This window comes from Heliangelus exortis, chromosome 6 (assembly GCF_036169615.1).
Source record: "Heliangelus exortis chromosome 6, bHelExo1.hap1, whole genome shotgun sequence".
In the NCBI taxonomy this organism is placed as follows: domain Eukaryota; kingdom Metazoa; phylum Chordata; class Aves; order Apodiformes; family Trochilidae; genus Heliangelus; species Heliangelus exortis.
The window spans coordinates 34,686,339-34,702,374 of record NC_092427.1 but is presented as its reverse complement, the minus strand read 5'-3'; the positions used below and the strand labels follow the sequence as shown (position 1 = coordinate 34,702,374).

Here is a 16,036-nt window from a genome sequence, read left to right as displayed (position 1 = left end):
ATAATGATTTGTCAGTAAATTATGATGCCTGGAAATTCTAAAAACTGTAAAATAATACTTCTTGCAGAAAACTATGACAGGAATCTGAGGGTGACAAAACTTTGGTAGTTCCCATAAGTCCTTTTATACGCCCTGCAAGCTCTTCTGCAACAAAAAGCCTACAGAATACATACAGAAACCTTAACCAGGGGAATGAACAGTGAATAATTGACTCTGGATGCAAGAAAAAAAAAAAAAACAAAACCCAGAGCCTTTGAAGTAGTGGGTACAGACATTACTAACACTGCAGGATTTGGCACCAAAGGACTGGGATCAACCACAGCTCCAGGCATAAAGCAGAATGCTGATGGGTGCTGTGGTGATGCAGCTGAATTAAGCAGAGGACAAAAGGATGTCTGCCTTTTTTTTCAAGGACCTACTGACTATGACTAACAGGCACACAACCAAGGAATGCTCCCACTTGCTGGGCTGGAGGTCCCTCACAATCCAGGGAAAACAGTTCCCTCTTATCTACGGGACGTGGAGCTGGAATTATTCCCAAAAGGAAGGAGTTGTGTTCTCAAAAGAGATCTAAGAAAACCTCACAAGCAAGAGGCTGATCATACCCTACAGCTGAAAGCATCACAGAGGAAATCTTACCAGAAATTTGCACTCTTGTAGGGAGGATTGTTTCTAAACTATAAGGAACGAGTTTCTAAAAACCTGATTTTTAAAAGATTTATTCACTACCTGCTTTTCTGAAACCAGAAAGATTTATCAGCACAAATATATCAGCCACCTCCATGGTTTTATCTCCAAACCCTGGGAACAGCTGTATTATTCCTCAGCAGCCTTTGGTACATGGGGACAAAACCATGTACATGGAGGCTGCTTCTCCATGTCCTCAATCATAACTCTTAATCTTTTCCTGCAACACCAGGGGTGAGGTTTGTTGTTTTGTTGTCTTTTTTTAAAAAAAAACACAAACCACATTTGATCAGAAGTTTATCCTCAGAGATTACATTTTAATTACTTGTCTTTTAAAAAAAGACTTCTCAAGGAAGTGTGAAATGCACTTTACCATGCAGAAAGCCACCCAAACCAGGACTACCAGGCCAAAAGAATTGATTCTGAATGAGTAATTCCTGAACAAACAATAAAATTCCCTGCCCCAAGGAAAAAGCTGGACCAGTGAATGACCTCAACAGGAAGCAAGCAACATTATCTCTTCCTATCACTCCACTTGTGTTCTCAGTTCATTGTTTTGATAAGCTCTCTGATCACAAGGGGTCCTAATAGTAACCTGCTGTCCCTCAGCAAATAACACACTTCCCTGCTTGCATTTAGCCTGTTACCCTTCAACAGAAAAATACTGGGCAAAAATACTTCAAATCCTTAATTCACTTTATTCTCAACGATACAGTGAAAAAAAGCCATTTAGAAGCCAGTAGGAAAATACAGCAGGAGGTGAAAATGTTATTGGTGAGCAAGCACCATTTGTAACTATGCCACTTGTAGGATTCCCTAAAGGCCAGATTTGCACATGATGGGCACGTCGTGAGCAGTGAAAGGACAGGAGTCATCATCACAAGCTGCAGAAAGGGAAAATTTCAACTGGAGGTCAGCAAAAATTCTTCAGAGTGGAAGTGATAAAGCATCAGGGTGTTTAGGGCTTGGTTTGTTTGGCTCGGTTTGGGGTTTTTTGTTGGTTTTATTATTTTTTTTTTTTAAAGAAACCCCATGTCTGGAGGTTTTCAACATCTGCCAGGCAAAAGTCCCTGAGCAACATGATCTGATATTAGATCCTGCCTTGAGCAGAAGCTGGATTAGATGAGCTCCAAGCTGCCTTCCAAGTTCTGTGACCTCATTCCTAAATTGCTTACAGTCACTAGAACCTCCCCCACTTCACACAAATGGTTTATGATGATGACACCCAGCTAAGTGAAAGTGCTCAGACCTAAAACCCCCATACATCTGAAGATAAATTTCCAACTTCCAGTGTGCACAAGAATACTTCAGATTCTGTACACCAGCTGTTGGGCAACTCAAGTGAAAAATAGTTAAAAATACCACTTAGCAACCAAAAAGCCTTCCAAAGAAAATAAGGTATTTGTTGACTGTCTTATCAAAACAATGACATCAAATTTCCAGAGTGTTCAGCAATGTAAAAACAGGAATCAAATTCAAGCAATTTCACTGAAAAATCATGAAGCCAAACAGATGAAGAGAAGCACACTCATCAGGGGTGGGGAAGACAGACTTGATTCCAAGTCTGGCCAAATAATACTGAAATTCTCTCTCTAACAGGAGAGGCACCAGCAACGTGCTAAAATTCACAGAACAACAGGAGAAGGTCTGCCCTAACTGAGCAGATCAAGGTGTCAGAGGACAGCTGGAAAGAGGATAAGCAGAAGGCAGCTTTGGCTGTCTGCAAGCTCTCAGAAACCATGCAGATGACACTACAGAAGGTCCCAGCAATGTCCCCACCAGCTCAAAAGCAGAGCAGCAGCTACAAGAGAAACCATCACCCTACAACAGATATGCTCCCCCCCTGTGCCCTCAGCAGCAATGAAATATGGGTTTTTTCTACCTTTTGAAGGTAGAAAAGCATTCTAAAATCCTTCCCTCTTCCCCTTCTCCTTCTTTCAATCCCATTTCCTCCCCAACCCCAAAGTCCTTGCTATGGATCATGCATCCACATCACTCTCATTACTTAAAATTCTGTTTAAACTACTTAAATAATAACTTGCATGAAAAGCACAAGGGAACAGGACATTTCTGCTTCCCACACACACTGTTCTCTGGAAGGAACAGATGGTAAATAGAAAACCATTCAAAGTAGTTTTAATAATTTAGACCACAAGCTATTCAGCAAATCAGGCCATAAATTCCTGATAGAAAAGTGGGCTGTGCATGACCAATCCTTTAAAAGCATGCCATGACACATGCTACTTAGTCATGCATTTTATAGAAAGAACAAGAACTATGGAACAGACAAGATACCAGCATGATGAAATAAGTAAAAAGCCCTTAGCTAAATTGCTACCTGAATTTAAGCCTCTTCCCATCCTGCAACTACTACAGGCATCTGAATTCTTCAAGAAATTCTGCACTAAAACAAATCATCAGGTGTCCAGTAAGAATTCTACTGAAAAGACTGCTCTTGAACTCAAGTAAATGCTTCTGAGCTCCCAGCAGGAAACAACAGAAATATTTAAACAAAACTAACAAAATAAAATACTGTTTAAGATGCTAAAATATTTCTGTAAAAACTATGAAGCTTATTATTAACTACTTTGCTGACAGCTAACTCTGTGCCTCAGTGACTTGTATGTATCAAGACCAAATATGAAAAATGAAGAAACAACCTTATCCATCCCCCCTCCCACCCACCCTCTTCTGACTCCATCACCCTTTTAGTCACCTACCCACCCCCTGGCCTCCTGACACAAAACACACAATAAAAACCAAAATATAAGAGCCAAACTAATTCAACACTAAATCACCTGGGGTTCTCTCCTTTCCTATTCTTTGTGTCTTCAAGAGTCACAGATTTTTCCTTTTGATACCTGGTATTTTATGTACAATGAACATACAGCTAATTAAAAATCCAGAGCACAACTAGCTGTGGTTTATAAATCAATCACCAAAAAAGCTAAATTAATAATTACAGCCATCCTCAGTATGGGCATCCCTCTAGGGTCAACATCTTGCCTGGGAATCATCACTTCATGAATGCATCTACTATTTATTATCTTGAATAAAGTTTTCACAGGGAAAAAAACCAAAACAAACCAAGCAAGCCTGTGACAAGGGACAAGTGCTTTGCCAGGAACCCAGATCCAAATAACTGCTGTGCAGCCCCTGCTGCTGCTGCTACAAGGATGTGGGTTTTAGGCCACCTTCCTTGCTACACGTGATTTATTACAAGCTGCATTTTTTATTTCATCATCCTCAGGGATCTACTTTTACTACCCTGGCACTGGCACCATGAACCACATCTTTTCCAAGTGCCTGATTCAGTCCCTTCAAAACCACACAAACATGCAGTGACATTAATATCCTGCTGCTCCATGACATTTCTATTAGAGAAGTCACGGTGAGAAAGTTTTGCTACTTTGATTTTTGCTTTCAGCTTTCCAAGATAACAGTTCAAAGAGAATAATAATTAGATTATTGCAGAGAACGCCCATGAAATCTTAGGAAGGTTTTTCAGTGTCTGGGTTTAACTAAATCTGCTTAGTCCACCTACTTTTCCAGAACTTTATCTCCTTTTGAATGGAGAGCTCACTATCTTGCTTCAAATCTCAAAAATGTGTTGGAACAAATCTGTTCTCCATTGAGAGAAAAAAAATACAATAAAATGAGCTTAAAATAAATTTATTAAACAATACAAAAATAAGCATGCTGGAAATCAAGATACATAAATAACATACAATGCAAATGAAAAATGGAAAACGAGACAGGTAACTTAACAACTGAGCCAAAAAGTACAAACACAAATGCTAAAATTCTTTAAAAGCATTTACATTTCTAATGAAATGTTAATGATGCTGACAAAGAAAAACAAACAAACAGCTAAAATGCTTGAATATCAAGAACTGCTATTACTGTAGCACAGGTGAGCACTAAAACCATTGCAGACTTCAAACATTCAGTGCCTTGCCTCTAGCACCCCTTTCCTTCTGACCCCCTCACCCCACATAAAGCAGGCAGGGGTAAGGCTGTCACAGCAGACCTAAAAAACTGGGGTCCCAACTACTCAGGCACCCTGCTATGAACATGAGCCATCCACAGACACAGCAGGCCAAAAAAAGAAAAAAAAAAAAAAAAAAAAACCAAGAAAAAGGAACTGTGAGCACAGGCAAGTTACAAAATAATTGGCCCAAAGCAGTCTTCTCCTGACCCCTCCTAACCAGAGGCTGCTTGATTCTGAGACAGGCTACAAAAGCATGTATTACAGAACTGGAATATACATACCTAAAGTAAAGGCTGTGTAAGCTGTACCCTAAGTATTCTTATTATGCATATTAAAGACCTAGTAGTTGCCTTAACTGTTTATTTCCCATGCAGGACTTGCCTCTACCACCAGTTTTGTATCTGACTGACATACATAAATGAGGTGAAGATTCTTGATTTTCAGGTTGAAGCCCAGATGGAACAATTTTTCCATCTTCATGTTATCAGAATCAGCTAAAAATCAGAAAATAATGCGTGTAGAACTAGATCTGGCAAATCCTGCATCATCCATTTTCCTCCTTGAGTTAAATCAGTAATGTGACCTGCAACATGTCAGCACTGTGAATACTTTTCCTTAACAGCCCAGACACATTATGTTCCCTCTTGCAATTGAGGGTGTTTCAGGTAAAATCCCATAATTTTGCATGATCTCAACACGTGTTATGTCTCTGTAAAATCCTCAAGCAGGAGAGAGATTTATACTTGAAAGCTTTGTCTTTATTTCCAAGATAATCACTGACAAACCTAACCTTATCATCAGTGATAAGATCATAAAAGTCCTGTTACTGAACAATTTATAACTGACATTTATTACTAACATGTGCACCAGAGATTTACCTCTTCATCCCAGCAGGACTTCAGACTCACCAAAATGTGATGGTTTGTATTGTTTTGCTTAATCATTTTAATCCCAGGCTTCCAAAGACAGGAAGCCCATCCTTTCACAATACACTTCTAGTTGAAGATAATTCAGGGTTTAGTCAGAGCTTCTTTCAAAAGTTTATGCAAAACTAACAATACCTAAAACAGAGCAATTAGGAAAGGTTTGCTTTTTGTCACAGAATATCAGGACAAAAAGGAGGAGGACAAACCAAACAACTCTCTCCTTATGGAAAACTCCAGAGTAAATGAATTTTAGATACAGGGATTGGGGGAGAGGGCCAGGAGAAAGGGTGGAGGCCTCCACTGTCTTTGTCTCTTAAAATACTGCCCCAGCTAATACCATTTATTACTGCTTGGATAAGTTTTTGACAGTTTTATAAACATAGTTCTGCTTGATGTGTTCAGGGACTGGGATGGATCAATTTATCTGCAAGCTTTTAAAGTGGAAAACTATAAAAATAGAGAGTAATTTTCAAAGATTCCTGGGATCACAAAGAATCTAAGAGCTACAAGGGTCAAGAATTTAGCAAGTTTGTGCCCTCTGTCCAGCACTGCCCACTGAGCCTACCTGAAGCTTTGCATGCCCCATTTCAAGATGTACTCTACTCAAAATAAACTAAAAATGATTAAATTGTGCAGATGAACAGATGCAGTTGCCTGGAAAAGAATGCAAGTCCTGTTTCTCAGCAAGCTGACAGAGGTGCAAACTATCACTTTAAAAAGCTGCAGTTAGTGATAACTTTTTTAAAATTTGCTCCTACTTTTGTAAAGAAAACCTCTGCTTTTAGGTATGAAGATGCACACAAACTAGCAGTTAAAACTGAACACTTTTAGAGATCTACCTATACACTTTGAATATATTTTCTGCTCACTCCTTGCCTGGTAACCACTCCAAAGCCCAGATTGCTCACATTCCTCTCCAGGGTGGAGCAAACCTTACTGGTGAGGCAGACTTCCCAGTCAGAACTCCCAGCTGGCAGCACAAGCAGCCAGCAAGGCACTCAACACAAGTTTGGCAAGAAATCTTTCTGCTGCATTAGTTCACTTGCAAACAGGCAAGTTTCCCCCACACCCTTTCTCCCTGTCATTTTTGCTCTTTTTATCTATATGTTAGCATTAATAATTATTAAAGGCCTGATAAAAAAAATATATATATCTAATCTTCACTAGTATGGCATATCTGGAGGATGCATTTCTGCTCAAAGCAATTTGAAAGCTCATATTTAACAAAAGGATACAGTAATAACATGAAACAGAAACTCTCTCCACTTAATATACAACTATTTAGAGATACAGGAATTGGCTGTATTCTGCTGACATTATTTTACTTTATATTTTAATTCAGATTCTTCTACCTTTACATGCTGACCCTGATCAGAGGATATATTTTTACTTCTCGCTTAGCTCTACAACTTAATTTAAAATTCTCAGATATAAACAAACAGATATCCACAAAAGTGGTATATCTTTGAAAAAATTCAGATCTACCTTCTTTGTAAAAAAAAAAAACAAAACAAAAAAAAGTAAACATGTTTTAAGTAAAAGTCAGTTAACAGGTTTGGGCTTTGTTGTTTGCATGTGCTTTTGCTCCCCCACCTTGAACTTTGACAGTCTTTTTGGTATAGCATACAGAACTTACACAAAATGTATATAGAAATGAAACACCAGGCAAACAATATTCAAATCCAAGTTCAATCTAGAGATGCTTGAGGGTTTTTAAAATGAAGAACTTAATGGAGCTAGAACCCATCTGCTTAGTTTTGCTCTCCCCGACCTTCCATTCTATACACTACGGTTCTGGAGATGTCCTCGTTTGATTCAGGTGACACTTTTTTCCATACTGTCTCTTTTAAAGCAAGTTCTTGCTGGAGATTCTCATAGTCCATTGGTCCAAAGGAATGCTAGTTGTTCAAGCAACATACATTATTTATTAGTGTATTTGAAGGAAAAAAAAAAAAAAAATAATCCATACTTGCAGTCAATGCTAACAGACTCATGTTTTTCACCTCTTCGCATAAACTGTTTTGGGGTTGTTTTTTTTTTTTCTTCTCTCTTTTTCAGTTATAAAAAAAAATTCAAATTTCAAATTGGGGTTTTTTAGATGCATACGTGCAAATGGAAGCACTTGGAAAAAAATCATTCTACTGCAGCTTCTCCTGTTCAAATCTAAACATCAGCAGTAACAGAAGCAAAGACCTTTTCCTTATCTCAAGCACCCACATATTTTTATCTTTTGTAAATGAAGCTGAAGTGGATTCAGTTCATTCCCAGAAATTGCTTATGCTGCTACCTTAGTAACAAGCTCTTGCCTACAGCACTCCAGCACCTCAATTTGCTGCCTGTGCAACTCACAGACACATCACCTAGGAAAAAAATGCTAAATATACATCTCCTTAGCACAGAAGGGAAAGGCTGAGCCCACCAGCTGGCCAAATCTTTATTAAAGACAACCAGGCGAGTAAAAATCCTTGCAACTTCCATCAGATACCACATTCTTACTCTATCAAGGGAGATGAACTGGATGAAATGGAGTTCAAACCCAATAGGAATAATAAATCTCATCAGAACAACAAATCCCCTACACAAAACCCTGTGGCAGCGTGGTCCACCCAAGCGAGCGTCCACTAACGATGTGAGCTAGCTAATTAATCTGCAAGCTTTGATTGCAACACATGGCATTGAGCAGTTCTGCATTTAGAGAGGAACTTTGTGTTTCCCTCCTGGTGCCTCCAAGCAGTACCCACTGCACACACACAGGAACTTACCCGTTGGTCACCACCTTCTCTGCGAGGATCGAGCTTTTTGGCAAAGTGTCTCAAATTATCGTAGTTATGGAAATTGCACAAAGAAACCAGATCCTGCAAATATTTAGTGAACAGCCATTATTATTTGCACGTGGTACTGAAATGCATTTGAGGTTCTGCTAATGCTTCCACTTTACATCATGCCCACAAAACTCTTCCAGAAGCAAAAGACAAAGCTGGGAAGAGCCTGCCCAGCAACTGGGTCTGATCTTAAAGGCATTCTAATTCAGACTGTTTTCAAAGATCTGTTTAAAAATACTTTGTTAAAGCATTTTTCTTCAATTGAGATGAAATACAAGATGCATTTCCCATGTTTCTGAAATTCTTTACTTTGACTGGAGAGGAAAAGAACTCCAGAAATAGAGCTCTTCAGCTTCTAATGCAGTACACAAGAGAAGAGCTCTTCCATTACTCCATGAAGTGTTTCTTTTCAAAGCTGTTCCACAATATATTTCTCCAGTATTTCTGGCATGGTGTTTTCTTACTCCTCACTGAATTCTAGTGTTATTTATTACTAAATGCATATTTTTGGACTTTCACCCTTGGATCAGATGAAACTTGCCATGTATATAAGAGTAACAAGATCTCAGCTATACTAACAAAGCTCAGTAAACATCACCTGCAAAAGGAGAGGAAAACAACCCAACAAAAAAAAAACCCAACAAACAAGAAAGTCAATGCTGCTTACATGACAAAAGTGAATTCCTTTAACACTGTTGCCCATCTTGTCCAAAGGAGGTGACCAGCACATCAAACCCATGACATTAGGAACAACCAGAAGAATCCCACCAGCAACTCCAGATTTTGCAGGAAGCCCAACCTATACAATAATTAGAGAATTAGTGTTCCCTGCAAGCATTCTTCACTTCTGTAACACAATGCATGAGCATCTTACTGACTATTATTATGCAAGATTTACAAAATGTAGGTCTGGATAGCATTTTAAGCTGGGAAAGCATTATTACTCTTTTTAATGGACAATAATCTGAAGAACAATTCATGGCAATCTGAGGCACGTCATCATCAAGTTATTTGCTCTCAGTAAAAAAGAAAGTCAGTAATACAGTGTAAAAGATAATTTAGATCTATTATTAAAAAGCAATTATGACTAAGCAGTAATACAAAAGTCTGTCAGGAACAGTTTGCAACAAGGCAGCAGGACAAAACCAAGTGTCTAAAAAGCACCTTGACTGGAAAAAGTGAAAAACAAACCTATGAAAACAAAGGAGTCTGTTCAAAAAAGGAAACATACTCTGTTACAAATTGCTTTTTTCCAACAGGAACTAACATGTCACATATCCCAGCAGCTCTGTGAGCAGTTAACTTTTAGATGCCACAAAGCATCAGAATTGATTTTACATGAGCCATGAGGAAAACCAAAAAAACACTCAAAACAAGATGCTGAAAAACACAGGTGAGAGATTCAGTAAGTCTTGAAATACTTATATATGAAAAACACACTGCTGGAAAAGAGAAGCATGGTACACATGATGTGTATGAGAGCTCTTTTTATAACATCTCAGAGCAATCAATGGAAGAACCCAAGTCTATGAAGAAAAAGTAATTGTCTGCCAAGATTTTCTGCTTTCCTTTACTAACCTACAGCAGGATTTCTTGAGTTATGCTGTTTCAAGTTACACCTGCATCAATCACCTATGTCTCTCCTTTGCTTAGAGGACAGTATTCTCCTTTTCTAAGGGACAGTATTCTCCTTTTCTCAAAGGACAGCATCTCTGCTTCAACACGAAAAGGATTCCCAAGTGGGAAGTGACAGAGAATACAAAGTCCTATGGTGTAGGAGTATTTCTTGAATTATGTTTCAAGTTACTCCTGCATCAACCACCTATTTCTCTCCTTTTCTTAAAGGACAGTATTCTCCTTTACTTAAAGGACAGTATTCTCCTTTTCTAAGGGACAGTATTTTCCTTTTCTAAGGGACAGTCTTCTCCTTTTCTCAAAGGACAGCATCTCTGCTTCAACACGAAAAGGATTCCCAAATGTGAAGTGACAGAGAATAGAAAGTCCTATGGTGTAGGAGTATTTCTTGAGTTGTTTCAAGTTACACCTGCATCAACCACCTATTTCTCTCCTTTTCTTAAAGGACAGTATTCTCCTTTGCTTAAAGGACAGTATTCTCCTTTGCTTAAAGGACAATATTCTCCTTAGCTTAAAGGACAATATTCTCCTTTTCTAAGGGACAGTATTTTCCTTTTCTAAGGGACAGCATTCTCCTTTTCTCAAAGGAGAGTATTCTCCTTTTCTCAAAGGAGAGTATTCTCCTTTTCTCAAAGGACAGCATCAATGCTTCAACACGAAAAGGATTCCCAAATGGGAAGTGACAGAGGATACAAAGTCCTATGGTGTAGGAGTATTTCTTGAGTTGTTTCAAGTTACACCTGCATCAACCACCTATTTCTCTCCTTTTCTTAAAGGACAGTATTCTTCTTTGCTTAAAGGACAGTATTCTCCTTTTCTAAGGGACAGTATTTTCCTTTTCTAAGGGACAGTATTCTCCTTTTCTTAAAGGACAGTATTCTCCTTTTCTCAAAGGACAGCATCTCTGCTTCAACACGAAAAGGATTCCCAAATGGGAAGTGACAGAGGATACAAAGTCCTATGGTGTAGGAGTATTTCTTGAGTTGTTTCAAGTTACACCTGCATCAACCACCTATTTCTCTCCTTTTCTTAAAGGACAGTATTCTTCTTTGCTTAAAGGACAGTATTCTCCTTTTCTAAGGGACAGTATTTTCCTTTTCTAAGGGACAGTATTCTCCTTTTCTCAAAGGACAGCATCAATGCTTCAACACAAAAAGGATTCCCAAATGGGAAGTGACAGAGAACAGAAAGTCCTATGGTGTAGGAGTATTTCTTGAGTTATGTTTCAAGTTACACCTGCATCAACCACCTATTTCTCTCCTTTTCTTAAAGGACAGTACTCTCCTTTTCTCAAAGGACAGTACTCTCCTTTGCTTAGAGGACAGTATTTTCCTTTTCTAAGGGACAGTACTCTCCTTTTCTCAAAGGACAGCATCAATGCTTCAACACGAAAAGGATTCCCAAATGTGAAGTGACAGAGAATAGAAAGTCCTATGGTGTAGGAGTATTTCTTGAGTTGTTTCAAGTTCCACCTACATCAACCACCTATTTCTCTCCTTTTCTCAAAGGACAGTATTCTCCTTTTCTAAGGGACAGTATTTTCCTTTTCTAAGGGACAGTATTTTCCTTTTCTAAGGGACAGTACTCTCCTTTTCTCAAAGGACAGCATCTCTGCTTCAACACGAAAAGGATTCCCAAATGGGAAGTGACAGAGAATACAAAGTCCTATGGTATAGAAGCAGTGCCATGGAAACGTGGCACATGGAAAACAACAGCACAGCTTCCATCTTCCTGGTCAGCTCTAATAAATAACTGAAAACAACTTACATGGAAGGCAAACTGCCCTGAGAAGTCATACATGCCACAGGAGTGCATTAAACTCAGGGTGTTCCGGACTGCTTCAGGACTCAGGACTCTTTCACCAGTGATTGGGCAAAAGCCCCCATTAGCCAGAGTTGCTGCCATCACACTTGCTGATTCACAGGTTACTTCTATTGAGCAGAGCTTGTGAAAAAGAAATGGGGATTATGAAAACTGATCCCTGTCACACAACAAGGCCAACTATACAGCAGGATCAACAACAGAGAGTAACATCTCACAAAATAACCTGAAGTGTGACATTCATTACAGGTGACGCTAGGAGCATCAAGCAATCTGGCCTGGATCTGCCTGCTACAAAGAGCCCAGCAATAGTGTTTGCAAAGCCCTCTTCTTATAATTTGGGTTAATATTTTACATTCATTTATATCTCAGCTAAATTCCTCCCTCCACCGCCCCCACCCCCCCTTAAGTTCCTTTGAGAGGAAGAGGTCTGAAAAACAATCTCAGTATTTTGCATCCGCTTAAATGGCAAAACCACAGACTGACTTTTTTCATTTATTTTTTCAATGACTTTGTTTTTGTGTGGTTTGTAGGTTTTTTGGGTTGTTTTTTTTTTTTTTTTTTTTTTTAAGCCTTAGGAGACCACACACTTCTATTACAAGTACATTTTAAAGCTGCAAACTCTAGCACATGCAAGTCTTAATGCCAACCCTTCCTGCTGATGCAGCCTTCTTTCATCTTTCTCTCACAGATGCTTTTTTGATATATTAATGATAAGGACCACATGATAGTTTCTCCCAGGATCCCTGCTTCAGTTCAGACTATACATACTTTGGTGACACATCAGGAAATGTGATATGATGCCATCACCTGATGCTGCCTCATTTCTGCAGAAACCAAAAGATAAGCTGGTTTCAACCTGCAATGCTACTCTGAAAGAACAAACAAACTACTGCTTGTAATCTCGTTGGGTTTTTTTTTGTTTCTTTCTCTGCTTTTTTTTTTTTTTTTTTTTTTTTTCTTGCCAAACAATCATTACATGATACTTCATGAAGTTACCTAAGCCAAGTTTGCATGAGTAGTTACTACCTGGAATTCTTATTTTCCGGGTGCCAAACTCAATACATCCTAGTCCAATCAACTGGAGTTGCAAATCAAGAGATTGTCAGAGACGCATCTAAAATAGCAACTGTGTTTTAAACATATGAAGGATTACATAGTATCACCTAATTTGAAAAGAAAAAAAAAAAAAAGAAAAGAAAAAAGAAAAAAAAAAAAAGGCTTTCTAGGTTCTCAGTTTTAGCACCTGCATTTTCTACCTCTCTCTTCCCTAAAATCAGAATAATCCATCCTCACTTTACAGAGACAACAGAAAAATAAGTTTATTCCTGTTCTGAAAGTTCCCAATTACACAAGGGAGGAAGGAGCATTACAGAAAACCCAAAGCAAAGAAGTCACTGGCTTTTGGAGTAGAATTGGAGTAAAGACAGTGCAAAGAAAATAGAATTACCTCCCATGCATGAGCTGCCTTTTTTCTGAGCATGGAGTGATTAGGGGATTTTGCAAGGGAAAAGAAAAAATGACTCATAGTTGTGAAATTAAGAGAGAATGCATGAAACTGAGGCCAAATTAAAACAGATCAGAAAAGTTAAGTTTTGGCTGCTTCTTAACCTCTGAATACCTTGGCATTCAGAAGCACACCAGGACTTGAGGCAGTGGGATAGAAGCATTTAAAAAGTATGTTTAAACTGTAAATTCAAATAAATTATTTGGCTTGTTTTGCAGTAACAGAAGTTCAGAGTTCACTATTGGCTTGTGCCTGGTTTCCAACTCAGCAAAACTTCAACTAAAACATCAAATTATCACCTGTACCCTACTCCACAGCCATTCAATTTAAATATTAGAGCAGGTGCATCCCCATACAGAACACTCAGATCAAATTTGCATTAAAAAAAAAAAATTAAAATCTATAATTTGCAATAGTAAAAGCAAACCTCATGAATCAAAAAGCAGATTCAAATTTGAAAACTGGAGATTTTTTTTAAAACTATCCCAGACAGACTGAATCAGTAAGACAACTTGAACTGCCTCTTGAGAACTACCTGTGAGCTGACCTGTGAATGCTTCAACATTTGGGAACCTTTACTGAGGAAATGCCTCACACTTGCCAAGTTTTTATTTAGTGACAGTTGCAAATAACTTGATAAAAATGGGGGGGGAAGAAATGGGGGAGGGGAGAATACATATGACTAGATTCTTTGTCTTACCCATAAGCATTTAATTAAACAAAAAGGAAAAAATATTCATATTATTTCATTTATCACACCACCCCTGAGCTTACAATAGAACATGCATGTACTATTCTACACAGTTTCACACTAGATACTATTTTACTTACACCCAGCATAATAAAGGGCAGCAACCCAAAGAAACAGAAATATTTTGTCAAACTCAGCTAAAGTAATACAAGACATCATTGCTAATTTGCATTAGAAATAAAGACACCTCCGTGCATCACTTAAACAAAAGAAAATCCAAATGTATGCAATTTATTTCCAGAGTTTGACAGAAGGTGACAACTATAAGCCATCAAAACCTTCATATATATGAACTAAATCCACTTCTACTGCTTATAATAGTAATTCAAAGGCTTTAATGAGCCTCAATTTTCAAGGTAATTACCTGAAAATAGAAGTCTAGTATAGCAACCATATCCGTGCCTTCAGGAAAGCACTGAGGAAGAAAAATAGAGTCTCTTTAGATAAAACTGTGACTGTTTTTTTTTAAACACCACTTTTAGAAACACATAAATAAAGCTACATTCTTGCCAGCATACTAAGCATGAGGCAGATTTAAAATTAACTATTTATTTAAATGCAGCAAGTGGAAATACTGAATCACATCAGATCTGAAAACAGCACAGTGCAGTCAGGTCAAAGATAAGTATTAAAATATTTATCTTCACATCAGCAAACAGCAAAATGCATCTGTGCTTTTTATAAAGTCATCTGTACAGCACAGATTATGCACATTATGACAAACAAAACAAATTATCATGGCTCTGATAGAGAAGAAAAGATTATTCTGTTAGGATGACACCTATCACACTTTTTAAATTACAGCAATTGAGTAATGGTATGGACAGATACTGCCATACTTGACATAAAACAAATAAAAACTGTTCAGAAAAGACAAAAAAACCCACCACCCACACAACAAACAGAAGATATTCACCTTTTTTTCTTTCAAGTAATAGCCAATTGCAAAGTTTCTATCACCACTCTCTCTTTCAGACTGGAACCTTAAAACAAATGTTAAGAGAACAACAAAACAAGTCAAACTTTCACAGAACACTGAGCTTCAGAAAGCCATAAATTTCAAATAATTTCAATAAAATTGCAGGTAAAGACTCTCTTACTTCTAGCATATTCTACTGATGTTGCCAGGGCTCTCCCAAAGGCCCTGGGAGTGAGTAACACAACTGGGTAGCTACAGATTCAGGAGCTGACTTGGAGATAAGGCCAAAGCTCCAAGATGATAAGATCCAAGCCCACAGTGGAATGAAAGACCCCAAAACAATCTCCAGTGAAGGGGGTAATTCACTTTCAGCATGGACCAAACCAGAGAGGCACCTGAGGTCCAACAAATGAATCACAGAATCATAGAATCATAGAATCCTAGGGGTTGGAAGGGACCTCGAAAGATCATCTAGTCCAACCCCCCCTGCCAGAGCAGGGCCCCCTAGAGTACATCCCCTAGGAACGTGTCCAGGTGGGTTTTGAATGTCTCCAGTGAAGGAGACTCCACAACCCCCCTGGGCAGCCTGTTCCAGGGCTCTGTCACCCTTACAGTAAAAAAATTTTTTCTGATATTCAACTTGAACCTCCTATGCTCCAATTTACACCCATTACCCCTTGTCCTATCACTGGTCACCACTGAGAAAAGCCTAACTCCATCTCCCTGACACCCACCCCTTACATATTTGAAGACATTGATGAGGTCACCCCTCAGTCTCCTTTTCTCCAAACTAAAGAGACCCAGCTCCCTCAGCCTTTCCTCATAAGGGAGATGTTCCACTCCCTTAATCATCTCAGTAGCTCTGCACTGGACTCTTTCAAGCACTTCCCTGTCCTTCTTGAACTGAGGGGCCCAGAACTGGACACAATACTCCAGGTGCGGCCTCACACTCACCTGACACTCACCCCTTACATATT

The 16,036-nt window shown here is 38.6% G+C and overlaps 1 protein-coding gene across 4 annotated transcripts in view; it reads right to left on the bottom strand.

Moving 5' to 3' along the window:
- GLS (glutaminase) overlaps window positions 1-16,036 on the bottom strand; it is a 119,667-nt gene that overhangs the window by 17,001 nt on the left and 86,630 nt on the right. For 3 of the 4 annotated variants that reach the window (XM_071747835.1, XM_071747833.1, XM_071747831.1), the window contains 5 exons: window positions 15,057-15,123; window positions 14,505-14,555; window positions 11,829-12,005; window positions 9,094-9,225; window positions 8,367-8,459 (listed from right to left, as the gene is read on the bottom strand). In XM_071747835.1, the coding sequence (XP_071603936.1) occupies window positions 8,367-8,459; window positions 9,094-9,225; window positions 11,829-12,005; window positions 14,505-14,555; window positions 15,057-15,123 (520 nt within the window). Of the gene's footprint in view, window positions 1-4,343; window positions 7,503-8,366; window positions 8,460-9,093; window positions 9,226-11,828; window positions 12,006-14,504; window positions 14,556-15,056; window positions 15,124-16,036 lie in introns of those variants that run through there. The other variant, XM_071747832.1, reaches the window with a different exon arrangement.